The sequence below is a fragment of the Leptonotus elevatus genome, chromosome 20 (assembly GCF_054856555.1).
Source record: "Leptonotus elevatus isolate MCC_2025b chromosome 20, RoL_Lele_1.0, whole genome shotgun sequence".
Classification (NCBI taxonomy): domain Eukaryota; kingdom Metazoa; phylum Chordata; class Actinopteri; order Syngnathiformes; family Syngnathidae; genus Leptonotus; species Leptonotus elevatus.
In genome coordinates, this window is record NC_141258.1 from 14783748 (window position 1) to 14811012 (window position 27265).

General features: G+C 38.2%; 3 protein-coding genes across 5 annotated transcripts; 1 reads left to right on the plus strand and 2 right to left on the minus strand.

The window, feature by feature from the left end:
* Positions 1-505: 505 nt before the first annotated feature.
* On the minus strand, positions 506-14302 carry LOC147157199 (cerebellar degeneration-related protein 2-like). The gene is made up of 6 exons (XM_086065052.1): positions 14120-14302; positions 9574-9686; positions 8527-8675; positions 8287-8451; positions 5910-6117; positions 506-5834 (listed from the first exon to the last, which is right to left on the minus strand). The coding sequence occupies exons 1-6, from the start codon at positions 14196-14198 to the stop codon at positions 5070-5072; spliced, it is 1479 nt and encodes a 492-aa protein (XP_085921178.1). The 5' UTR covers positions 14199-14302; the 3' UTR covers positions 506-5069.
* A 1838-nt stretch (positions 14303-16140) lies between these two features.
* On the plus strand, positions 16141-22287 carry LOC147157200 (DNA-directed RNA polymerase III subunit RPC4). 3 transcript variants are annotated; one of them, XM_086064696.1, is made up of 9 exons: positions 16141-16293; positions 16651-16867; positions 17870-17916; positions 18801-18955; positions 19024-19145; positions 19332-19407; positions 19487-19734; positions 20196-20348; positions 21150-22287. In XM_086064696.1, the coding sequence occupies exons 2-9, from the start codon at positions 16679-16681 to the stop codon at positions 21285-21287; spliced, it is 1128 nt and encodes a 375-aa protein (XP_085920822.1). In that variant the 5' UTR covers positions 16141-16293; positions 16651-16678; the 3' UTR covers positions 21288-22287. The 3 variants fall into 3 exon arrangements, with proteins under 3 accessions (XP_085920822.1, XP_085920823.1, XP_085920821.1); XM_086064697.1 differs by having other exon boundaries at positions 16141-16867; positions 21120-22287; XM_086064695.1 differs by having other exon boundaries at positions 16141-16867.
* On the minus strand, positions 22093-26367 carry tfam (transcription factor A, mitochondrial). The gene is made up of 7 exons (XM_086064698.1): positions 26121-26367; positions 25186-25319; positions 24976-25046; positions 24578-24727; positions 24410-24505; positions 24156-24212; positions 22093-23743 (listed from the first exon to the last, which is right to left on the minus strand). Exons 1-7 carry the CDS (start codon positions 26204-26206, stop codon positions 23465-23467), a joined length of 873 nt encoding a protein of 290 aa, XP_085920824.1. The 5' UTR covers positions 26207-26367; the 3' UTR covers positions 22093-23464.
* Positions 26368-27265: the final 898 nt, after the last annotated feature.

Here is a 27265-nt window from a genome sequence, read left to right on the forward strand (position 1 = left end):
TTAGCCGTTTTAATACGCGTCGTTTATACTATTGTCTAGGCGTCGGAAGCTGGACACGCCCACCGGCAGACTTCGTGGGAACTATCTATATTCTTGTCCAGTTTGAAGCAGTTGCTCGGCAAGCGTGAATGCTAAAGGACTCTGAGCGTCCACTATGTATGTGTCACTGTCAGTTACTTGTTTGTGTTGACTACCTAAGTAACCCTAAAACGGTTTTACAAGTGTTTATTCTGCTAAAATTGATCTGAAAGGAACATCAATGCATACAACAATGTGCACAGGACAGGACAGAGTGAAATACTGTATATAATTTTAATTTACTGTGGGTTTTTTGTTTTTGTTTACTCAATTGCTAGGTAGGTAAAGTCGGTTTGACTTAGACAAGAAAATGATGTAGATGTAGATCATTTGATAGAGTCATTAGAATCGGGTCAAATTGGCACCCAAGGTATAGCAGTGTTGTGTATGATGTTGTGTCCAATTGCAACACATTAACAACAATGAATGCAGTTTAAGGCTTTATTATCATCAGTCTTGGTTGAGACAGTGGTATTAAACTGACAAGATGAATCTAAAATATGAGTCACAATAATGATACAGCACATGGTTAGAATGAATAGTAAATGTAAAGCGATAACATATGGTATGACATTGTTTCAATAAAAAAATTAATACAGCGGTACAGTTCCACTCTCAAAAGCAAACAAAGTACAAAAGATGAACCAAGAACACTGATAAAAGCCGGTAGGTTTGCATTAATATTTATCTAGCATTCTAACTGAGTTAAGTTTGCTTAAAATGCATTTGATACATCACAGTTATCATGTTTTATTTACTGCAAAATGTTCATAATCTCTGCTTTCCTCGCCAGAATTAATTTAAAAAAAAAAGAGTCTATCCCTCACAACTTCATATTGTGAATGTGTCGCGTCAAATATGCCTGAGCCAGGTGCAAGGTTTTCAAAGTTGGTTTTGTGTTCCACATGTTAAAAACATTCATTATAGTAAAGCTTTATACTATACACAGGCAATCATAACACCGGAAAAAAAAGGCATTTAATCATGAAAAGGATTTTCAAGGTTAGTCGTTTAGGCTGCACGTGTTTAGACAAAGCCCTGGCTTCAACATGCCTATTATTAAATATGTTGTTAGAATGACTCAATGTCAAAAAACGTTGACACCAAAAGATTATTTAAAAAAAACTGTGGCAAACAAATCATGCAAGTGACCATTTGTGATGACCCTTGTGGGACAAGGTGAAAGTCAAAACATGACTTAAAGACTACCGACCTGCGTAGTATGTTTGGTTAACTGGCCAATAGCAAGAACTTCACATTAAGCATTCTGATAGTGGCATCATTAATCCCATTCCACTCCCACTAAAAGTGAGCAAGTTGACATAATTAAGAAGTAAAACAAGAAGGCTTATTCATACATTCATATAAAAAAAATAAAAGTAATGGGAAACTAGCACCATAGGCTCAACATGAACCAATGTTCCAGAAATGTTAATAGATTCCATTGTTTCAAATACAACATGGTTCAACATAGCAACTGTTATTTCCATGTGTATTCATGTCAATTATATAGTGGTGAGCTTTTACGTTCTAGTGTACTATTTATTGAATATGAGGGTGCCTCGGTTTATGTCATATAACATTTTGAGGCTATGAACAACAGCGTGCAGCGTAAGAATACGTCATCACGTGGTACCGGCTTTATGCTCAGTTACTGTCATGCTTACTATTTCTCATTTGACTGTTTTACATTTATGGCCGAGAAGTGGCCTTCAAACAAATATTTACTGTAATTGTAATTTTGCTGCAGCATTAATGTAGGTTAGTGACAGACTGTGTATTCCAAGTTAAGTACAAATTAAGGCCATCATAAAACAAGGACCCCTTGCATCTGAAGCCAGCGTCCGATAGTAATAAATGTGAATGTGACATCATTTTACCTTTGCCAAGGATGTTGTTTACGATTTATTAGTTGCACAACAATTTAAGTTGTTTTTACATTTTTTTTTCAATTAAACAAAACTCGCTGAATTCTGGTGTGTATCGTGATAAAAGAGCAAAGCCGAGAGGTTGAGAATCGTGTTGGTTTGTTCATAGAAGGATTACACAAAACTTTGTAAAGGGGTGTCATGTGCTACGACGTTTATTTTTCGGTGTAAATTACCGGTAGGACTAAATGTAGATAGGGATTACCCCGCTTTTTGCCATTTGAGTGTGAACAGAATGCGAAAGTGCTAATTTTCTGTCTTTTTGCTGTCTTAATTCATATAATTATGTGGCAAGATGTGAAAACAGCAGTAAACAGGAATTGTGTAGGTTCACAATAAAGGTCATTAACTCATTCACTCCCAGCCATTTTCACTGAAGCAATTCCCTTCGCTCCCGGCTATTTTACTGGATTTTGACTGATTTTGCAAGGCCCACAAAATATTGTGTTCTATCGCTATAAAAACATGGAACCTACCAAAAGAAAGATTAAAGTCTCGTTTTTCATCAGGAAAAAAAGTCAATTTCTATCGGTTTCTGTTTGGCAGCAATTAGCATTAGAATATAGCTAAGTTTCATCATTATTCACAAATCTGTTTAGAACTGGGGGTAAATGAGCTTTTTGCAACATCGCCCTGGTTGATCTCTTATACTCTGCTGCAAGCTGCTGGCTGTTTTTTGTAATAACTACCATTGTTTCAACCGTTCTTTACAATTGAAAGGCTGCATCAAAGCTTTCTGTATGATTTAGCATTAAAAAACGTATACAGTAAATACGTCTTTGGGACACTTAAATCATTTAAAATAGAACGTATTTATATGTCTTTGTGAGCAAATTAGTTAATTGCCAACTTCTTTGTTCGAGTCCGAGCGCATGCTGCTGATTGCAAAAACCACAACAATGATGTGGAATATACATAGATATATATTTAATCTTGTTAATACTTCAATCTTGACAGAGGTCTGTGTTCTACTGAGTGCCATTCCATTTTAATTGTTATTTCATTGTTTACAATTGCATAGCATTTTGAAAATATTGAGTTTCTCAGTGAATAAGGTAAGAAAGTAGCATATGCAGCATGGTGTAGATCCAAAGTAGGATTGTTCGGCCTTGGTGGAGGTTTTCGCTCTACTTGTTTGCATTCTAGTTAAAAGACTAAAGTGTGATTAGAGATTGTTTCCCCATACTGTATTCCACACATATTCTTGTTTTGTAGTCACCACATTTAAATAGACATATTTTGTTTGTAACGAGTGCCAACAGCAGGCACGGTTAGCTTTACACTTCTGAGCTTGTGATTTCTAATTTCGGCTCCCTTCCTTTGTTGAGTTTGCATGTTCTTCACATGCTAGCATGGGATTTCCCTAAGCACATGCATGTTAAGTTCATTAAAGACAGTAAATTGTCCATGAATGTGAGTTTGAATTGTTGTTTGTTTGTATGCGCCCTGTACGGAAGTGTGGAACTGCTAACGTTTTTTACTGTCAAACTAGTTCGAACGTACATGCAAATACATTCAAACCTACTTATAGGCTAAATATTAAAAACATAGCATTTTTTTCCCATAATGCCACGGGGTTTTGACTTGCACATGCACAAGTAAAAAAAATAATAATAATTTGGCCTACATTATACCAGTAGTTTGAGGGTTAGCTAATTAAACATTGTTTATTCGTAATTTAAAAAAAAAAGTTTTTATTATTCATTATTTATTTATTGCACAAAACTCAAAAGTATGTGCACTTCGATCTGTGGAGTGGTTTTGTGGAATGGGCTTGAGGAAAATATATATATTTTTAAAGTACAAGTATTTGTCAATTTAAGAAACTGTATAAAAAAAATCATTCTTGCTAAATACACTAAGGAGGAATAATAATAAAACAGTGGTTGAAAATAGAATGCTTGTTTGGCATTTACGAATAATGAGTTAGTAAAGTAATAAGTGAGGTGAAATCGGAATAAGACTAGATAAGCATTTCGAATAGCAATTATTTTCTTTTGTAAGTGGGTTTCTTTGGGTTTCTTTTCATAGTATTCATATTTGTTTTGTGGAATAGCTGGGCTAAACGTCTCTGTTGTTTGTTTGTTTTTTGATAAAATTGTCAAATGATGCTATTTTGTTGTAATGTTATTTTCAATGTTTCAAATAGTAGTGTATGATTTTCATTTGGCATTTCTTTCCCATAATGCCATGGGGTACAGACTTCCACATGCGCATATCATATCATCATATTGGCATTATGGGCAAAAATGCCAAGCGGAAATCATGGACTGCAGACATAATAAAAAGACAAAAATTACGAACAATGTTTACAGTGTTCTCTCTCTACAACGCGGTTCACTTTTCGCAGCCTGACTTTTTGGCAGATTTTTGTGTGTGCAATTTTGCATGCATTTTTTACCGTAATGTGCCTATTTTATAAAATATATGAAGGTTTGAGAATGTTTAAACAAGAGAGAAATGTGAATGCCTTGATGAGAAAAGTGTATAAACTGTGTGGTGAGGTGTTTTACTTCTTTAAAACATTTATAATAAATTTAAAACATAAAGATAACTACTTTGTGGATGTCATTTATTGCGGGTATTCTTTGGAACCTAACCCCAACGGAAAACGAGGGAACACTGTACTTCCTTAATTTAAATCCCCAAAAAAATTGCTTTTTTTGTTATGTTTTATTTTTGTTTTACTTCTTACTATGCACAAGTCAATACCTTGTGGCATAATAGGAAAAAAATGCTTTGTTTGAACCTTTTTAGCATTTTGCCTACAAGTACGTTGAAACATATTTCCAAGTTGATACATGCAAATAAGTTTGAATGGGTTTACCAGTCAAAAATGTTTTCTCCACATTGGCAGTTCCACGTTTCCGTAGCCATGTGATTGACGGCCCCCCTACCTGGGATAGGCTCCATCATCTGCAACCCTAACGAGGTATAGCGATTTAGATAATGGATGGAGGAGTATGATCGTGTGCAATACCTGTGGTTTGTGTAGGTTTCACAGCGCAGAAGCACTAAACACTGACACTGTCCTACAACTGTCCTCTATAGCTAGACGCGTGACTATTTACTAGATTTGCCTGATTTGCTTGATTTGCTGGATTTTGCAGATTTGGAAGCTTTAATATCCATCTTGGTTTTCTGGATACGAGAGAATATCTCCTTGAAGAGAGCCTTATACTCTGGGGCGTTTTGCCCCAGACGCTTATCCACCGCCTCCACTTGCTTGCCAATCATCTCAATGGCTTCTGGTGTGGAGGGGGACTCGGTAGGGCTGGGCGGAGGTGCAGGGGTGTGGCCCATAGCGCAGTCTTTCATGGAAGGATCTCGGGAAACGGGTCGGGACGTCTGGACGCCGGCGTGGCAAAGGCTTTCCTCGTGGCGTCTGCATTTTCCCAGCAGCTCCTCGTATTTTTCCAGTAATGCGTGGTACTGCTCATCCACCTCCCTGAGGATGGACATCCCTCTCTTCCTCACGCTGTTGGCGTGAAGTGCGTAGCTTACTCTCTTGCGGCCAGACGCATCCCGGGCGACTATGGCGTTGAGTGCTGTGTCGCTACAGCTTTTTCTCACGGGGTTCGACTCGGGGAGAGCCTCCCCGTCCACACCGATGCCGCCCTCCGTTTCTTCCCTAACACCTCCTCCTGTCTCACCAACCTCTCCCTCCAAGAAGGTGTCGGTCTCCGGCGTACTGTTGAGGACAGTTTGGGTCAGGGTAACGCCATCATCCTCGTTTCCAAGAAGGAAAGTCCGAGTGCGGCGTAGCTGTTGTAGCTCCTGCAGCTCCACCTCCAATTCCCGTACCCTTGCCTGGCAACTCTCGGCATCCTAGGATAAAAATCACAAAGTCGCATTGTACGATAGTGGCTTGTCGTAACATGAAAGAAATAGCACAAAAATCACCTGCACACGTGTTTGCAGGCGCGAGAAGTCTGCAAGGAGCAGGTTGCATTCCTTCTCCACACCCTCTCGGCGACCCCGCTCTGTCCGAATAGCCGCTCGCAGAGCTGACACCGCCTCTCTCAGGTGCTTGTTCTCCTCTTCAAATGGTTGACTCTTCGGCTCCAAAGTAAAGCTTTCAGCCCTTCCCACTACAAACTCATCCTCGTATCTGACACAATCATAAAAACAAGCTTTGAAGAGGGCATATTAGGGAGAATTGTCTCTCAAGTGCAGAAGTGGCAAATCCAGGTCCAGAAAGTAAAAACACAGCCACAGTTTGGCTTTAGCCCCTGATGCTAGTTAGCTAGCTAGCTAGCTCCTAGCAGGTAAATGAGCACCAATGGAGCTAGCTAGCTAGCACCTGCGGCTAAATGCCACAGTTTGGCTTTAGCTAAGGATGGAGCCAGCTAGCTAGCACCTGGGACTAAATGCCACACAGTTTAAAAAAGTCGAGATTTCTACTAAAACTGTCCATCACCAGTAATAAGCTTTTATTTTATGTTCTGATTAGACTATTTAGCAGGTCTTGTTTTGCTGCAAAATGATTGGCTGCTTGCAGAGATGAGTCCATCTTGAACTAAACGAGCCATCTCTTTGAAATGAATGACAAGAGGTCAGCAGTTTTTTTTCTTCTCCTTCCCGGCTGGGCAGAGGGTAGGGGAGAGCAGTTACACACACGCACACGCACACGCACACGCACACACACACAAACACACACAGGAGGGTGACATTGTGCTAACTAATTCCGGCATACTTATATAAATAACTTTTTGCAGATATGTTGATTAATGTGCATAATCATAAAAAAAAAACCTCTTTTTGATTGATTGATTGATTTGCACATCGATTTATTGATTTATTCTAATTGTGCCAACTGGTGCTTGTTAGCCCCAAAGGAGAACGTGACTAGTCCACAGGTCTGTTCTAAAAATAGCTCACATATATTTATTTATTTTAACTTAACATGGTACATGTTTTTAATGTACCAAATATTTAGTTTAGAAATAAAATAGATTGATTGGCATCCCAAAAAAAAGAAGAAGAAAGAAATGTTTTAATTGTAAAAAGGAAATTTTAGAACTGTAACTTAAGTAGGGATTATAATATCTGTAGACCTGTCAAAATTAATCGATTAATCAACAAGTAATCATTATCAAATTATTCTGCAACTATTTTAATAATTGAGTAATTGTTTTGAGCTATTTTTTATTTAAAAAAATTCCAAATCCTCTGATTACAGCATATCAACAGTAATTGTTCACTGATTTTTTTATGTAGTCCTTCATTAAAGAAGACTGATTATCTTCTATGTTTAATCAAAATAAGAAATTTGCAAACATCTGTTTTTACTTTGAAAAACAATTACTGAACCGGTAACATAGTACAACATCAATCCTCCACCTCCCGCACCCCCCCCCCTTTTTTTTTAAATCACTATAACAAATATGAAGTACAAAATAAACACTAATCACTGGTTAATAAACAGTAATCATGGGGAAAATGCTTTTGTAGTACAATTTAATGCAATTTAATGCAAAATTCAAATGAATCAGTCGAACATTTTTAGAATCGATAGATTAATCGATTCTAAAAATGTTCGATAGTGACAACACTAATAAAACAGTACACACTGTTTTATGTTATCTATCTGTCTTTTGTTTGAATTTATAGTAAGTAATTTATAGTGAGTATAGCACTTTGTTTCCAGCTGTGATTGTTTTTGAAGGGCTTTATACCATAAATAAAGTTCAGTTAAGTTGAGAGCTGAGTTTGCTTTCATTCTTTATCAAGGCGTTCACATGATTTCCATACTGGGCTTGTCTTCCACAAGTAGAAGCAAGCAGACGGCCGCTGCGTGACACAGAATTGGAGACAGCAAACGTGGGTCGGCACGCTTGTACTCGTCTGGCGAGAGCCAGCGGACTAGTCGTCCTTGTAATTAAAGCCACTCACCATGGCCTAGCAGTATGTGGGACGGGATGAGGGCTGACTCACTGTATAGGGCAGTGCCTAAAACAAGCTAATTTCGGCAAGTCAAGATTTGTGTTTTTGTATTTAAAACTCTTGATCGGTGGGGCGTTTTGACAAATGTAAGCTTGAAACTGTTTGAGATGGTAAAAAATACAATAGACCTCTTTTAAATTAGCCAGAATAAACCCAAAAATGTCCACTGAAAAACATAGAAATATCTACATTTAGTTATGTTCTTATGTTATCAGGAATTTACATGTACGATATCCTATCTACCTTAATTTTTGCCCATCCCTGTTTTAACTTGTTGTCCACGATTTGTGCTTAACTCCTTTGTCATTACCAGACAGCTGTGAGACCACCATACCTGGGTGCTGTGCAAAGTTCCCTCAGACAAGGAAAGGAGTGGATGGTCTTGCGTCGTTCCCTCTTCTCCCTTTTCACTCTGAGCTGTTCCACTGAGCGCAACTGCTCCACCTGTCCTGAAAGGGACTCCACCTGATTCTGCAATGTCTCAATGGTCCCTGTTAACCTGATCCAAAAGGCAGGACAACACTTTTTTTTAAAGCAGGATGGTGACACATTTAAGAGCGAATAAAGATTTTACCTTTCGATCTTTTGCTGTGAGGCCTTGCTGTCAATCACGAGTGTTTGATTGGTGTGCTCAAGTTCTCTTGCAGTACCATCCAGCTGCTCGTACACTTTGGCGTGCTGTTCATTCATGTCTCGAAGGACTTCCAGCTGTTTTGACAGGTACTGTACAATAAACACAGATATATGTTTGTTCTACTGAATTCATCCACTGTATATTATTGCTTAAAAGACTACTGAACAGTTAGTTATTATATTTCATTGTTTTTCTGGTGAATTTCCTCTCCCTGTAATGATGAAGTCACCCCTCAAAAAATGTCTTTACAATAATATGTTCTAAATGACAAAACAGTTGATCAGGGCTTAAGTAACAACCAATTATGACTCAGCTTGCGAAAGTCACATGACCAAACTCAGAAAAAGGGTGAGCTGTGATTGGTCAGACTCATTACCTGAGCCCTGAGCAACTGTGATGTCATTTTCACTCGACAACAAGTGCCAAAATGGCCGCCCTCTGGGATGTATAAAAACAGGTAGATTTTGCTGCTTAATTCATATTCCACAAATGTAATATTAATCAGAATGCTGTGTTTAAACTAGTTTAGTTTACGTCCTCTTCAAATGTGCCTGTTTTAACTGTGATGATGACTCATCTATTATTCAAACTGCCTTATACACTTTTCACAAAAAATTTGGGATTTTCGGCTTTTGGGTGAAATGTCATGCTTACATTAAAATGCAGAAAAGTTTTACTTAAAAAAAATAACATTACAGCTTAAGACACGTTAAATTCAATACTTTAAAAAATATATATATTTTTTTTTTTTTACAAAATTTAAGACCAACTTATCAATGTTTGCAATGTTCTATGTTGTCCAAAGTTGCTCAAGTCTGCTCTGTTTTGTTGGCTCCGCGACCATGATTGCATGACGTTACACAGACTTTTTTCCCCCCAAAGAATGTTTATTTATTATTTTTCCATTTATTTTATTATTATTATTATTAATATTATTATTATTATTATTAATCTTATTATTTACCATTATCACCGCCTCTCTTATACCTCAATTTCTTGCACTTGCTCTTCATTGGTTATGTACATCTGCTGCAGGGAATCCTCCAACTCCTTGTTCCTCTCCAGCAAGGTTTTTCCCAGCTCTGCAGCCAGGTGGAGGTCTATAAATGGGAAAGATTAAGGAAGCGTTGAATTAATCATGTATGCACAGAGAACGGGAACAGAAGGTGAGAAAGGAAATTAGAGATGAAGCATGAAATGATGGGATATTAATAGAAAGTCAAGAAATTCAGGCAGAGGAAAATAATGGGATATGCAAGCGACAAAAAGGATTAGGTGAACAAAAAAAGGGGCGCTAAGCTCCCAGGGGGAAAAAAACCAATGCAATTTTGATTAATTGTGATCCTAGTAGTTAGCAGGATGCATTTTTTTTTTAATAGTACTGAGGTATCTTGGGCTATTTTTGATGAAAACAGCCCAAAGATTATAGCACACTTTTCACATCCTGTTTATTGTATTTCTGAAATTATTGAGCTTCACCAGGCAATAAAATATGCCGCTTATCATAATATATCGCTTTTAGCTGCATATACAACTCGCTTGAAAATGGCTTTGCTAAGCATGTCAAGGGAAGGTGTGGTTGTGGTGGTTATGAAAATCAGCTGCAGGCACTCACTCATAGATACATTTTCAGAAATGGGCCATTTGGATTGTTTAATTCAACACTTGAAGGGCGGGTAAACATTCCAGAGGCTATTTGTATACAACTCATTAAAAAGTACAAAGTCAGGTCATAATCGAAAAAGCGATGAAGAATAACAAGATCTTGCCCAGAAGACTTTCAAATTACCCCATGAGATTGCACTGGTGTTATGCATATCTCTCTCACAGCCTAAAAAGGGACATTTTTATAACTTTAGTGTTGTATTAATCAGTACTGTAGACCTAATTATTTTCAGTTTCAGGACTACTTAAGCTGTTTTTTTTTAAATAAAATATTTTTAAAAATCAGATATAATGTGATAAAGTCTACATTTGCTTGTATTTTGACAAAACAAACAAATAAAAAGCTGCCTCGGATTATATAGGACTATGATTAGCAAAGGAGATCTAGAACCACTAAAACCAAACAAACAAAAACATGTCAGCATCTAGCTTAGCTTAGCTTTAAGGGAGGCAACCACCTGAAAGCACTAGAGAAAAGGCGAAAGAGGAAGCAGACCGATCAATACTAATAATTGCATGAGAAAACATTCCAATCGATACCGGCCACACACATGACTGTGCGTTTGCCGCACACAGGCCTTTCCTGCATGTTTCTGTTCATTCCTGTGATTGAATATCTTAATAAAAAATAATACTGCAGTGTGCACTATACATAACGTGTGTTTATATTCCCTGTTGATTTCTTCCAAAATCAATATATATTTGACACAAGTCACCCCAGTGATTGGAATGTGGAAAACAAGACATCTTCTGTTCCTTCTGTCCTGTGATGCAGCCATTAATTTTGTGTTATAGATGAGTAATTCTCTATATATGTCCTAATCATAATGTTTATGATCAGTACAGTGACATCTACAGTTGATGCTCTGTGCTTGCTCAACATAAACACTTTAGCCAGAGCACTGAAAAAGCCTGGGAGGCCTCTCATTTGATTTAAACCAAGGTTCATTCTTAGCTGGTACAATGGCCAAGCATTTGCTTCCTGGAATTCAGCCAGTGGAGACTCTAGAGAAAAAAAAACCACACTCACACAATAGACCCAAACAATGATGCATGCTAATGACATGTGTAGCATTCTGTTGTTTTCCTGCTCTTAGAGCTGTAACGTAAGCCGTGGCAACATCAGGAATTCCACTGGCTCACACTCCTCCAAGTTTGGCAACTCAGAAATTCAGACAACAACTTTAAATTTAGTTATGTATTATTTGCTCATTTGGTTACATGAAAGAGTCAAAATATTGTATAGGCTACAGCTCTTAGTATGCTGATGCAACCAATCAATTTTCCCCACAGGAGCAATGAAAATGTAATCAATCAGCCAAACTGATGCCGTAATGAAACCAGCACTAACTGTTTTCTTATGAATGTAAACAGCAAATCAAAAGTTAGATGTCACTTTAAGACATGTTTACTGGAGGGACTCCCTACACCAGGAAAAGGAAACAGTGGATTAATATATTACAAAAACTATAACTATCCAGTATCCACTAGAAAGAGACAAAGTTCAACTTAGTCGTCGATAAAGGCTAATGGTCTGATCACACTATGGAGCATTAAAATCCTTGTCCTTTTTTTTCCCAATCAAATTTTAGCTTCAACTGTATGTGTTGCCATGTAAATGTAAACCATTGAACATACATTTTGAAAAGTTTGTGTCTTATCTTAACTAGTCAATTGACCACTCTGCACCTTTGTGTTGGCACAGCGTGATATCAGTTTTTTCCCCTCCTCTGATTGGTTCAGCTAATTAGTCTTCTGTGTTTAGTTTACCATATACATCAAAATAACAATACTTAAGGAGAAGTAATAACCCTATATTTAGTTTTTTGAATGTGTATATAGACATCTATAATGCAGGTTTTCATTTTAGACCTACAAATACTTGAATAATGTGTAATGTACCTATCATTCATGCAATTCATGGCAAGATGGAAGTTTCCTGAGGGGCTCGTTGCATCTGGAAATGTCGCAAGATAAGGTCACGTGCTCAAAGGACAGCACTGCCTTGACTCCATCACCGAGACTCACGCAGCACACAGCTCACTTTAAGACAGCCTTTTCATCACATGTGAGGCTTTTTGACATTAGCAGTGCATGAGCCGAAGTAAGATAAATCCATGCCATTGCACAGTTTCTGCATCAGCACTGGTTCACCTTCAGGAATATATTATTCTGATGACTTGGCACAGTGACTGAGCGTTAAAGAGAGAGTGGAAATTAGGTAAGTGGAGTTCAGTATCACAGCATGAAGCATTGTCATTGACTGCAACCAACAAATTATATTTTTGGGGACAAAAGTAACCATTCTTCCACTTTCTTGTCCTCTTAAAGGTAGCCGGTGTGCTGGAGGCTATCCTGCTGACTTTAGGCGATAGGCAGGGTACACCCTGAACTTGTCGCCAGTCATATTTGTGAAGGGGCAAATATGAACAAACATTCACATCCATGGACAATTTAGAGCCTTCAGTTAACCCAGGAGAAACTGGAGAAAACTCATGCAAGCATGGGGAGAACACACACACGCCACACATAAGGCCAGAGCCAACTTTCAAACAGTGAGGCCGACCTGCGTTGCAGTTAATTTGTATACAGTATACAGTACTGCATTGAATACGGTCATTTTCTATAGGCTATAGCTTGCCCTCAAAAGCTGACTTTTCTTTCTTTTCTTTTTTTTTTTTACGTTATTCTAGTCTAGTATTTATCAGTTAGTATTAGTTTTTTTTATATTCATACACTTTTATATGGAGATTTAAAAATTGTTGGGCAATAAAGTACAATTCCCAAATGACTGTGTGACCTTCCGTCTTCTGTATAGCCATACAGTAATACTGAAATAAATACATTTGATGTGAACCCCAAAAGTTCATGATATTAATTGACGAAGGACATTTGCGCTGTAATTACTTTTAGTTAGTCTTATAAATGTAGTTTCAGTTAGTTTATTTTTAAATGGAAAATGTAGTTCGAGTTATTTTACTTCATTAATGAAAATGCTTTTTTTTTCAATTTTCAATTAAGTTACTTTAGTTTTTGTTAACTGTACAGGGAGGGACACAAGTCTAAGTCATTTATAATAATAATTATAATTATAATAATAACAATAACACTAAATACATAATACAATACAATACAAAACAATATAAAACAATACAAAACAATACAACACAATACAACAATACTAAATACCTTGTGCTCACGAAAAAAAGAGAGTATTTTTTGTTCGGTAACATCATTTCAAAAATCTAAATAAAAAATGCACATACAAAATATATATATATATATATATATATATATATATATATATATATATATATATATATATATATATATATTCTTGGCAAATAAACAGTGCATCTCTTTACAGAATGGTCACATTTGCCTAGAAGATTTGATCTTTATTTCAGAAATTCTTTATATTAATTAACGTGGCTTTTCGTGACTAATTGGACCCGTTGACATTAAACCATGTTCAGAAGCAAAATGACAGTGTAATCACTTGACTGCTTACTAGAACACGAGATTGTTATTTTTTATTAAATTATGTAACTCGATATACAATTCGAATTATAATACAATATACTGAGACTGAATACTTCGCAGACGTTCGATCGCTTTGTTATGAGGGGGAAAACAAACCGACACTGCATGCTTTTAAAATACATTTTTTAGCACGCAACTAAACGACAAAAAAAATAGTAGTTTTGACTATGCCACTAAAATTATCATGCAAAAGTTATATTCTCGTCGTGAGCATGAGACTGAGCCTTTGTTAAGTGGGTGCCACTGAGAGATGCCACCGGCCCGCCAGCCGGCCGGCTGCAGCCACTTCCTGTTGGGATGCTGCGGCCAAGGAGGAGTATCTTACCCTGCTCCAAGTCCCGTTGGTCGTACCAAGGCTCTTCCTCCTCGGTAACGAATTCGTCCATTGTGCCTGAGCTTAGCATGGATGAAGAGCGCAGTCCAAACAATACAAACTCCGACAAGAGTCCTAGCTCCTTCAAGACATCAAGCCGGAGCTGCCTGTGTTGAGGTTCAGATTTCCTTTCTCTCTCTCTCTCTCTCTCTCTCTCTCTCTCTCTCTCTCTCTCTCTCTCTCTCTCTCTCTCTCTCTCTCTCTCTCTCTCTCTCTCTCTCTCTCTCTCTCTCTTTCTCTCTCTCTCTCATCCCCCACGGCCCATCCCGTCTGCTGCAGCTGCAAAGACGAGACGTGGCAGTGATGTTGCAAGAGGAGCGCTTCCTGTCACTGTGGTCAGGCTAGCCTCCACTTGAAAATAAAATCAACCTCAGTATTACGGAAAGGCGCGTGAGTCAATTTAAAAATAAAGGCCATCGATGCCTTTGAATTAAGTGATTATTGGGGGTAATTTATTTTCAAACATAGCCTACTTCTGAAATTATTAGGTGAAAAAAAAGTATTGCATACATTTTATTTATTTTGAAATGCAACTTCAGATCTTAATACAACTTCCTGTGTGGCATCCTGCGACAGCCGAGTTACCACCCAGAAGATGTAATATCTCACTATTAAGATATGACAATTTAAAATTTGGCTTCAGGTTTTAGCAAGCATCATGGAAGTTGACATGCTTGATTTGCTTTCGCGGGCCACACAAAATGATGTAGCGGGCCACATGACAAAACACCCCCAGAAATAAACAACTGAAAGAGGACACAGCAAAGGCCTGGATTTGCATTTCAAATGAAGAACGCAACAGTTTGGTGAAGTCAGCTGGTCGCAGGCTTGGTGCAGTTATTGCAATTACGGGTTATGCACCCAAATATTAAATGTTGCTCACATTAATTTCATTTAATAATGTCCACCCCAATACTTTTGCTCACTTTAAAAGTGGGTGGCTTCAAACAAAAGGTGCTCTGTCTGAATTGTTTAACACGTGATACTCTGAAATAAAAGCTGGAAACTTGTCTGATATTATTCTTTTGATGAAACTCAAATGTCTTCAGTATACAACAAAAACAAAGGAATTCGATTGATCTTGTTGTTTCAATACTTTGGACAGTGTCGGGACTGGTTGCTACAGGATCACGTGCGCGTGCGTGTACGTGTGTGTGTGTGTGTGTGTGTGTACTTGTACATACTACATTGTGAGGACCAAATACGTCTTCAACCAACAGATTGAGGACATTTTTATGAAGTGAGGAAATTTTGGCCCGTCCTCACAATACAATACCTCTTTTTGAGTGTCAAGAATTGGTTTTAGAGTTTAGGTTTGAATTGGATTATGGTTGAGGTTAGGGTAAGGAATGGGGGTAGGCAATACTTTTTGATGGGGTTAGGTGAAGGGGCTAGGAAATGCATTGTCTATGGATGTTCTCACAATTATATAAGAACAAGTGTGTGTGTGTGTATCTGGACAAGTGGTTAGAGGTGTTGATTTGTATTCAAGTAAAGCACTTTGAGTTGCGTCTTATGAAAAGTGCTACAAAAGTTTGATTGATTGATTGATTAATTGATTGATTGATTGGAAATCAACGGTTTTGACAGTCACGTAAAAATTATGCAGGTTTCAAGAGCTTTTATTGTGAAATGCTAGATCAGACTTGGACAAAATCTGGCTGATATATTGGTGTGGTCTAGCAAGTGACAAAATGTTATGATATTATAGAAGGGGTTTACATGTGTCCATCACAGCACGTTACTGCAATGCAGAGTAGGCTATAATGTAAAGGCTGTTTTAACTTTTATTTTTTTATAGACGGTGGCTTGACCCCCCCCCCCTTTTTTTTTTTTTAAAGATCATGTACCTAATTTCAATATTGTACCTAAATTCAATATTGTAGTAATAAATCTATACAACGAATGCATTTTAAAATAATGTCGCCCTCTTGCGGTTGTAGTAGGGTATTGTCGTTAGAAGACAACAACAAGAGCTAACCACGGAGGATGTAGGTGTTGGCGGGCTGCCTGTTTTCAACATTTTACCCTCCCTGTCCATATTCCATAATATCCGCAACCACACGGACTACATTTGTGGGGGCAGGACCAAGACGTTTGACAGAATCCTTCCGGAAACACACGACGTAAGCCAAAAGCCCTCATACGACCTGCTGCAAGAAGCCGAGTTCCACTATGTTCAAATGAAAATATCTTCGACCGGAAGCAGTCGCATTTGGGAGTTTATTGTGGACAAACGACGCTTTGTTGTTATCTGCACCATCACTTCGCCTTAAACGATTTCGTAAATGTTTATTTGAAAGTGAAATGTCTGAAGATTGATCTAGGCTTTGAAACAATCAGCAGCCATTATTTATTTGCAGTAATAAAACACTGGATATCGTGCATTTACTTTCGAAACAAGAGCTTCTTATCTGATTTTGTAGTTCGAATAAACAAACGAACGTTTGGAGGAAATGAGATGCGCAACGCTTTCTTTGTAGACACAAAGGGATCTAATCATCTTGAATTATGGAAACGAAGAATGCAGAAGAGGTCCCCTGTTGTTCTGGCATTAACAGTGGGGCTAGTAGTTTGAGCCTTCCTGTGAGTAGAGGACTGCACGGCCTCGGATGCCTCCCTTCCCCAGTCACCGCTCGAAGACTGCCGTCTCTCCGAAATCGGGATCTGACACTAGGGGGTGCCCAGAAGAAAACAAAGGTATCTACTCTAGAAAGCCACCTGCATTAACTGTGGTAATTATTTTGAAATGAAAAGTCACTTAAAACAACAATAGGGATCCAGCCTACAGAAAACTGCAAGTAATATATGCTCGTCCCTTGCATGTCGATGTCCCAAAATGGAGGCAAAACACCACTTTCGTTTTAATGAAATTCCTCAACACACTTCACCATAGTTCCTTGGCATCAAGTTTCCACATGATTGTGGCAAAGCACTACTTTTGTCTAATCACTTCACTATACGTTGTTACTAATATCCACCCAAGACATATGCAATTTCCCCACAAATGTAAACGGTGAAAGTTCAAGGGTTTTAATGTGCAATGTCTTCAAAATTATATTTCACCCAGTTTTTAAAGCCCCATTGAAATTAGCCTGTTTTTAGAAGGTGGACCTTTCTTACTGACCGGCAACGGAGTTACGGGCTTGCTATTGACTGCTTGTACGGCAGCATTTAATCTGAAGAAAGAAAAGTGACACTCTATAATAACAATGTTTTCACTCATAGAGGCAGAACTTTATCACCTCACCAAGTTGTCGAATTTCACTTGCTAAAGAATAGAACATTCAATTCCACTAAGCGCACCGTGGATACTGGATAGTGTATGAATACTGATCATGTAGTTAGCTAATATAGTGATAGGTTATTATTAGCTCATTCTATTGATCCGTGCATCAAACAGCACTGCAGCTCTGCTTAGCATTTTGTTTTGGCTTGCTCATAGGCATTTTCCGGATATAGGCTTCTCACAATAATTTACTTCATTGTTTAATATCACTCTTGATAAATGAGTAGGCGCTCCAGAGACCTATTTGTGTACAAGCAATTTAAAAAGTAAATTTTCCATAAATCATAATATGACATCTTTAAAATCATACTAGTCACATAATAAAATACTAGACAGTCTATTAAAAAAGTACTGACATCTGTATCATTTTACATGCAGTGGTTTAATCTGACTTTTTTTACTGTCCCTCCAAGAAAACCTTTGAGCCAAACGTCAATGTTGTGAGGAAAAGCAAAGATGAGTAAGTAGTCATCATTAAATATTGTTTTAGAGTCCAGTGTAGTAATACTGAATATTCATTTGTCATGTTCTGTAAATAACACTGGTCAAAAGCAAATTGTGATCAGAGATGTCTTCATGTGTCCCAAAACAAACTTCAGATGCTTGTAACACCCTAATGATTTCCTGAAAATGTAATAATTCTTGAAATTTGCACTTAACTTGATCAAAAATTTAATAAAACCCCATAATGTATTAATTTCACCAGTGATGTATAAAAATGCGGACTGATATTGTATTCACATTTTTACCGATAATGTAATACTTTATTGCATTATTATATGATATATAATATCCAGAAGTCTTTGCGGCAGGACATTTTTAATCAAGTGCGCAGAACTATCCCAGCTGGCTACGGGCAGTAGGCGGGGTACACCCTGAACTGGTTGCCAGCCAATCCAGGGCACAGAGAGACAAACAACCATCCACACTCACAACCACACCTAGGGACAATTTAGAGTGTTCAATTAACCTGACATGCATGTCTTTGGAATGTGGGAGGAAACCGGAGCACCCGGAGAAAACCCATGCGAGCACGGGGAGAACATGCAAACTCCACCCAGGAAGGCCGAAGCCCAGACTCGATCTCACGTGCTCTGCACTGGGAGGCGGACGTGCTAACTAGTCAGCCTGCTATAATCCTTAAGTCATAAATATGAGTACTTATTATTGTTATAATATAATTATTCTGAAAACCTGATGTGTTCGAGAAGAATTGAGGGCAAATTTGGAATCAGTGCAAAAACTGTATGTAGAAAAGTTGACTTGCAGTGGTGAAAACAATTTGTAAAAATGGGTTGACCAGTGTAATTAGCATTTATGCACTTGAACTACATCTAATTCCAGAATAAAGGAAGCGATTCAAGTGACGCCGAAACGAGAGCGTAAACAGAGTGATGATAGAAGAAGAGAGAACAGAGGCAGGAGGAAAGAGAAGCCACAGACTATCCAGTCTCACTCCATCTTTGAACAGGGCCCCGCTCACACCCTGCGGAAAACAGGTTCATGTCGATGATGTATTGTGCAATGTTCCATCTTCGGTATAGTTTACATATTTTTACTCTTGCAGGCTGGTTTGCTGCTCCAGAAGTGTGTGACGCCACCGCATTTCCTAAATGTAAACCTATAAAGAAAGAGCGGCAAGAGTCTGACGATGAAGATGAGCTACTCAGAATACTGCAGAGAGATGATGTGAGTTAATCTACACTAAATACACAGTGAAGGCTCTCAAACTATCTATACTAGGATAAGAGGGACTTGTATCATTTTCATTCTGGGTTGTGCTGGACTTTGTAAATCCAACAGTGAAAAGAGAAAATACATTTCTTCCTCACTTATCAAGATCCTGATTGTTATTATCTAACTGTGTTTTTCCAGTTCATATGTGATCCGAGTTTAAAGAATGACGCCAAGCTGAACCCAATCCAGTTACCTTTGTGTCAGTCAAGCACATGTAAGACAACTAACAACACCTTAATATTGCATGCCTATTACATTATTTCACTCTGCTGATGCCTCTTGTTGTTCTAAAGCAAGCCAAGAGAAGCCTCTTCGTCTCGGATCGCCATCTAGTGGACCTCAGGTTAGAACAGCCCGGAACGGAAAGCAGCCATCTTTGGTGGAGATACTGCAAGGTCTCTGCCTGTCTGGCAAGGAGGAGCTCTTCTTCATGCAGTTACCTGACTGTATGCCTGTGAGGGCACAAAAAGCAGACTCCAATCCTGAAGCAAGAATCGAGAAAGTTGCCAAGGGCAAAAAGCCTCAGCTTGGGAAATCACAAGTGAGTCAACATTGGGTATTTGGGTGGTTATTTGTAAAACGTACAGTTTGGGCTTCACTGCTAAAGCTGCTGCAACCCGACCTCGGATAAGCAGTAGTAAATGGATGGATGGATGCGACAGAGCACAAGCATTGTAGTTCTGTCGCCTCCAAAATGTCGCACGCGTCAATGATGACGTTCCCCATTTGGTCCTGGCTCTTCTTCTCTGGTAAAGAAGTACATTCTTGGAGGCTTTTGTGAGCATTGTCTGCCATCTAGTGGTCAAATGGTGAACAATATTCTTACTGTTTAAAACTACTCCGCAACAGTAAACTGTTATTTTCAAAACATGCCCTTGATCTAGACAGAAACGATACAGGGACGTCATGAAGGCCCTCTTTGAAGCACTGTAGCATCAATCTCATTAGCGTATTTAATATTTTGCAGTCATCATCCATGAATTGCTCTTTGCGTCTCTCCAGGAGTCCCCTTCGGTGAAGTGCTCACCTGTGCTGTCAGAATTCTCAGAGGGATTTCTGGGTAAGCTCCAGATACGAAAGTCTGGAAAGGTGGAGATGAAGCTCGGCGATATTGTCATGGACATCACTAATGGAGCTGCTTTGTCATTCCTCCAGGTAATTAAAAGGGTATAATATTTAACAAAGGTAATAATGTTCAGTTTCACTGACATTGAGAGATAGATACTAAGCCAAACAAATTTTTATTGAAAAATAAAATGAGATTTTTTTTGTGCCTTTTTTCCTTCTTTTTTCTTTCTTTCTTTATTTTACAAATTTAAGGCATGGGTATAAGGTTTATTTGTGGAAAAAAATGAAGAGGGAGTGTAGCCTTTTTCTCAAATCTGGCTCTCTTCACCTTGAAGTCAAAATGCGTTGTGTTGTTGCATTTCCCATTCATAGAATTGCGTCATTTGCTCCATTGCAAATCATGAAGTGAGGACGCTGACACCCATCACTCAACTCAACATTTATTCAGCACTTTAAAACAACCACCGTTTTTTTTTTAAGATGGAACCCAGGGACAACCGATACATTGAAAATGGCAGAGGCCCCAGAAATAAACTCTGTGGAACACCATACATTTGTGCATGTAAATTCATATTGCACATATTAATCTGACCACTTTCCTTTTTTGCTCGACAAAGTATGAAGGGACACAACGTGCCATCAAAACAGCCACAAGTCGACTAATGAGCGCATCAAATACCCTGCAGCACTGATAGGCCAAGCAATGTCGCATGATCACCTGCAGCCAATGATGGCCAAGCGGGGCATATCATCACGAATCATATGTGTCGGGTGTGTGTCTTGACCTCCGCCGAACAGTTGAGACTGAATCACAGAACCCCTGGGTTCAATCGAACTGGGCTAACAATAGACATTAAGAAAAAATACTTTTTATTCTGTTGTTTTCAGCAACTGGTGTCTGTGAATCTCTCCGACGGTAAGACTGGAGACATGATGGTGTTAGGAAACATCCAACATAAATTGGTCTTATCTCCAAACTTCCAAACTTTATTGGAACAATCAACACAACAGCAACAAGGATCGTGATCATCTCATCAACAGCTGAGATTTGGTTTTCATAGTTTTTGATCGATCTTTTCAGCAACGTGGAGTGCGACCTTCGATAATCAACTGCCAATGCAACCCACTGAATGAAAATGAACCAGTTTTAACCTGTTTTGGTATATTTTATGTATTATAGTCATAGTGTACTTTTGGTGTAAACAATTGATTTTAGTTGTGCCCATAATTTTTGTAATGTATTGTAAAAGCCTCACAAGACTGAGATTGCACCAAATGTGGCACTGACAACATTTTGGATTACAATCTGGATTTATGATCTAAGTACTTAGCTATTATTCGTTACCTATGCTTGTTTTTTTTTTGTTCTTGAATATTATTTAAATGTTCAACAATTAATGCATTTATGTGAAGTCACTTGCTATGGTTTTTAAAATATTGACTCCAAACATTTTCTACATGGTCAAATCTTAACTGTTGTGTTTTTCTTAACTAGTGGCCGGGCTTTAATTTCAGTAATGATGGGTTTCACTTGCTGTACCAAATCTTCAATGGTTTCCAGCTTGATATTCTCCGTTTGTAAGTTTTCTTTTTTTGTATTTCAGTACTCTTGCTTTTGACAATGTTTCTGTATAGATTAGTTTTGTTTAGTATTGTACAAATAAATGTGTTGTAAAGTAAAATGGTCTATAAATGCTGTTAGCAATTTTTCATACCAGATACTTTTTTCAGTTGTATTTTCTGTATGGTTGTTCAGATTTTTTTTTCTCATTTTCTTCCCCCTTGTACCTAATGCGTTGTGGGTGCCAGGTCAATGTTGTTTGACATAACATGAAGTGGATGTAAATATTTATTCAAAACACAATACAAAAGGACAGCGATAACATGTAATATTCTGTAAATATTAAGTGTATGTTCTTAATAGGCATGGCTACATTACTGGACGGTGGGAAAAAGGATTAGAAAAACCTAAGAAAGAAAGTTTCAAGATATATGTGAAATATAAAAAAAGCATTTTTTTACATGGCGTTTCTTGTTTGTTTTTGTTTTTTTTTGGGGGGGGGGGGGTAAGTGTTTCAGGAGCATTTGATAATGACATTTCAGTCATATGCATCTTCACAAGCTTATGTTACACGAAAATGAGTTACTAGCAATAATACAACTTCAGTCAAGTTCCAATTCTTGTACACACTCCCAGTAGAAGATACTGTCAACTCAAGTATAGTACCAAACTGCTGCATACCGTGTACATCTGAAATAGAAAGGAATATCGCAAAATCTACAATATTGTAAAGTCGGTCAGCTTTTACAAAACTAAGTGAAACATTCAAAGCCATTTTCTTTTTAAAATGTTGATCATTTCAGTTTGTTTTCTGTCAATCACTGTTATATTTCCCATACAAATCTTAGAAAACATTCTGCCAATGCAAAGGTTGCAAGACAATGGCAACCATAGCAACATATATTAAGTGAATACCTCCAAGCAGTATAATCATTGTAAAGTCAGAATGTTTGGTACAGCTTTCTTGCATGAGATCACATTAAATGGTGTAGCCCACTATTTTATATACATACAGTACAAATGTGTTCTGGTCATCTCGAGATGTTAGTAACTGTTTAGAAACTAGACTGTTATCAAGAAAATGTTGCTTTACTCTTAATGAAATACCCAAAGCCATTATGTTCTGTGACACAAGCTTATCATCATCACCCTCCTAAAATAATGGCCTAAATCCTTTTTCGAAAAACTCAATCAAATATTATGTAGTATGTACTATAGTAATAATTTCATTTCAGGGGTAGAATAGAATGTTGAATGTGTTAACAAGACATTCATTTTAGATAATTTTATGCTTCCAAATTAGTGGCAACAGTTGAGGGATCGTCACTGACCAACAAAAAGAGTCGCAGCTATTCTATCTGCAAATGATGAATTAAGCCATTTTCAAAAATTGTTGTTCCTGCGTGTAACGGCCAGGTCTATGACTTCAATGACATGTTCAAACCTCACAAATTTGTCAAGTAATCAATTAACTAAAGTTGGATGTTCATAGCCTTTAATTTCTGTTGAACCTGATGACAACTTTTGTACCACTCCAAATTAGTTGAGAAACCAGCATAACACAGATACAGTGTGTCGTCAGAACATCTGTCTAGTAGTAGTCTATAACACTTGGAAACCGAGACTGCTAAAGAAACAACGGTTAAGTATTTTTTGTCTTTTTTGTCTTTTTGTCAGCTTTTGCAACGATGATTTTTGTCTTCTTCTTGACAGTTTTTGACTTGGCTTTGGTAACGACCTTCTTTGCTGTTGCCGTCTTTTTTTTCTTGGCCTTTTTGGTTTCTGCAGCCTTTTTTTTCTGGCTCGACAGAGTCTTGTCTCTGAGCAGGTCTTGTCGTCCAATTTCCATCATGTTGTCTTCCCATGACTCCATCTCATTCTTGTAGCGGATTTTATCGTCCTCGGCCAGCTGTGTATAAATCTGGAATGTTGAACAAATGGACAGTTGGACACTGGACAGTTTGCTTGATTTTTGTGCAACAATATTTGGTAGCAAATAAATAAATAAATATAAAAAAAAATTATATATATATAATAATATAATATATTTCCCAATGTATTGACAGGGGCAATTGTCATGCATACAGAATTGTATACGTTTTTAAATCGAATTTTCTTATTTTTCTGTATAATTCTTTTTTAACTGTCTATAGATGTACAGTGTCCTTGAGGGTCTCAAAAGGCACGTCCAAACTGAAAGTATTATTATTATTAGAATGTGTAAAGATATGTTACAGCTAAGCACATGTAGTTCCTTTGGTTTCTTTAACTTTGAACTCCAAATTTCATACTTCGACATTACTAAAATAATATGTAAAGTTGTTGAGGCCTACCTGCTTCTGATTGCTGAAAAGATTCTGCCAGTCATCCTGCAAAGACTTCATCTTTGCCTACAACATAAAAACATGAAATCCTATTATGCAAAAATCAGGATGTGCCAGGAAACTACAAAAATGTGAGCAATGGGAGTTTGAGAGTCCGATGATGAAAATCTGTAGTCAAGTACAATACAAATAGCTCATCATTGAATACATTAAAAGCAGGCATACACACATAGATCAAATTGTTGGTAACATTTAGTACTAACCGGTATGTTTGCTCCTTTGGCTTCCACAAAATGTTCGGACATAAAGATGTTGAATGACGAGCGAGGACGTTTTGGTTTCCCCATGTTGGTAGCTTCCTACATCACATTGAAAAATATTAGCGAAAATACAAATAAATTTTGCATGGTGCTTATCTGCTTTTGGCTCACCCTCTTCTTGCGGATGGCCTTCCTCTTGGCCATCCTCTGCCTCTTCTCAAGCGCTTGCTGCTCGATCTGTGCTGGGGTCAACTGGGCCCGGTAGTGCTGTAGATCCATCTTGAACTTCTCCTTCTCCCGCAGATAGGCATCTTCAAATGGCTTCGTGCAAGACATCAACCAGATGAATTAGTATTAGTATACTCCAACTTAAAAAAAGAAAGAAGTTGATTTCCTTTTAGATGTGTCTGACCCTTTGACTTAATTGTAAAACATTATTCATACCAAAGGAATTAATGATGATAAAACTTTGATGATGGATGAAAATATTTTTAATCAATGTCAGCCAGTGACCTTGAACGGATATTTGCAACCTTTCCGGTTCCATTGTAGTGATTAAGTTGAATTACCCGTTTCTGCTCAGGGCTCATCAGTCTCCACTCGTGGGCAATCTTCCTGATGACATCCACTATTTTTATTTCTGAAGGAAACAGCAAGATTATATTGGGTCTCAGTGTAGGCATAAACTCAAAACAAAGATGCAGCAACACATAAGACTGTCACTGCATAGCTCCTCATTGCATTTTGAGATAATTTGAGATGCATATGTTGCACCTTACCTGGGTTCCGACTCACGATGGCTGGCTTCTGCTGCACAACGTATCTTAGGTATCCATTGAGAGGCTTCTTTGGAGGGTCACTGGTTTGGGTGGACAAGCACTTCACTGGGTTCCTATATGCAGCATGGACGACTCTGATAGATCAAAAGAAGGACACTTTATGTTGGAATTATTTTAAGTGCAAAATTCTTTATTTATAATGATGTTTTTTTTGGTTATATATATATTTTTTTTTTTTGTTCCAAATTGTTCCAGAGATAATACTACAAATACAGTTCCAAAGTTTAATAAATCAGATACTGATAGCATAGCATTCTGTTTTAAGCAATGATGGGTGAGTACCGTTACCAGGTATTGGTATATGTACTTGGAATCGGTATCGATCTGGGGAAGAAAGTGTTATTGAACATCCCTGGTTTTAATTCTTCTTTTTTTCCTCATCAAAAATACTTTACGCTGGTTAGGGGGTTCTTAGATCAAAAAAATATTTCCCAGGGGATAGATAATGGGGAAAAAAGGAACAGAAGCACTGCCCTACATTATACTGGGAGCAGTGTCAAATATATTGGCTACCTTATTTTCGACACTTTTTCAATCTAAATTATAAAACGGTAAAATGTAATGAGTTTCTAGTCATCTGCAAATTACACCCAAAACAACGAGCACAAATTTAAGACAAGACAAATTCTTTACTGGCCCACGAACACCTAGTAAGTATAATTATATATAATAATGTTGCAGGAAACATACTGTAGCGCTACTTGCTTATCTATATTTTGCCAAAAAATGCACTAATCATGCAATACAATTTAAAGTAGATTTGTTTGGTGAGGGTCTTGGGGAAACGTACAACTAATAATTGGGCTATTAGCTTTGTCGCCAATCGTAATCTAGAAACTACTAGAGTACGAACTTGTTGAAGCAAAGTTAGCTACCTTGCCAGAGTGCTCGTGCAAGTGAAGACATTGAAGGACTTCGTCAGAAGACTGACACTTGCTGTTACGAAGCCAAAAGGAGCCATGCCGGCGTTGTTTGCACCTAAAATCACGTCAGGCGGATCAAACTAAAACAGTCGTACGACCTTACAATTGAATATTAACGCATGCAATACCCTTCAGCCCTGCACAGTACACACATGTAGGACCGCAATCTGCAGCAAAAGGCGCCTTCGATTGCCCCCGGTGGATTGTGGGTATGAACAAAAATGCCTCCTTCCTCGTCTACCGCCACCAACTGGACTGGAGGGTGAAACGCATATTATAAATGCTGAGCATTTTTTTAAACGCCAAAAATAAGTTCATTAACAATAAATAAATAAAACGCTGATGAACCACCAATAAGCGTTTTCCACGAAAAATGGTGTTCACTAGCTGACTCCTTCTTTTCCTTTCGGCTTTTCCCTTCAGGGGTCGCCACAGAGAATGAGTTGCCTCCATCAAACCCTGTCCTCTGCATCCTCTGCTCTCACACCAACTGCCTTCATGTCCTCTTTAACTACATCCATAAACCTCCTCTTTGGTCTTCCTCCAGACCAGGGGTGCTCAAGTTCGCTACACTTGACACTTTTCTCTACCAGTTCCAGCCTGCCTGCACACGCTTCATCACTTCTTTTCCACACTCTCCAATGCTCTGGACAGTTGGCCCTAAATACTTAAACTCATCCACCTTCTTGGTCTCTTCTTCCTGTAACCTCACTCTTCCACTTGGGTCCCTCCCATTCATACACAGATACTCCGTCTTGCTACGACTAACCTTCATTCCCCTCCTTTCCAGGGCAAACCTCCACGCCTCTAGCTTCTCCTGCACCTGTTCCCTGCTCTTACTACAGATCACAATGTCATCTGCAAACATCATAGTCCATGGAGATTCCTGTCTAACCTCATCTGTCATCCTGTTCATTACCATATCAAACAAGAAGGGGCTCAGAGCTGATCCCTGATGTAGTGCCACCTCCACTTTGAACTCCTTTCCTCCGTCACACCTACAGCACACCTCACCACTGTCTTACAGTCCTCATACATGTCCTGCATCACTTGAACATACTTCTGAGTTGCCGAAATGTTGGCTACAGTTCCCAAGT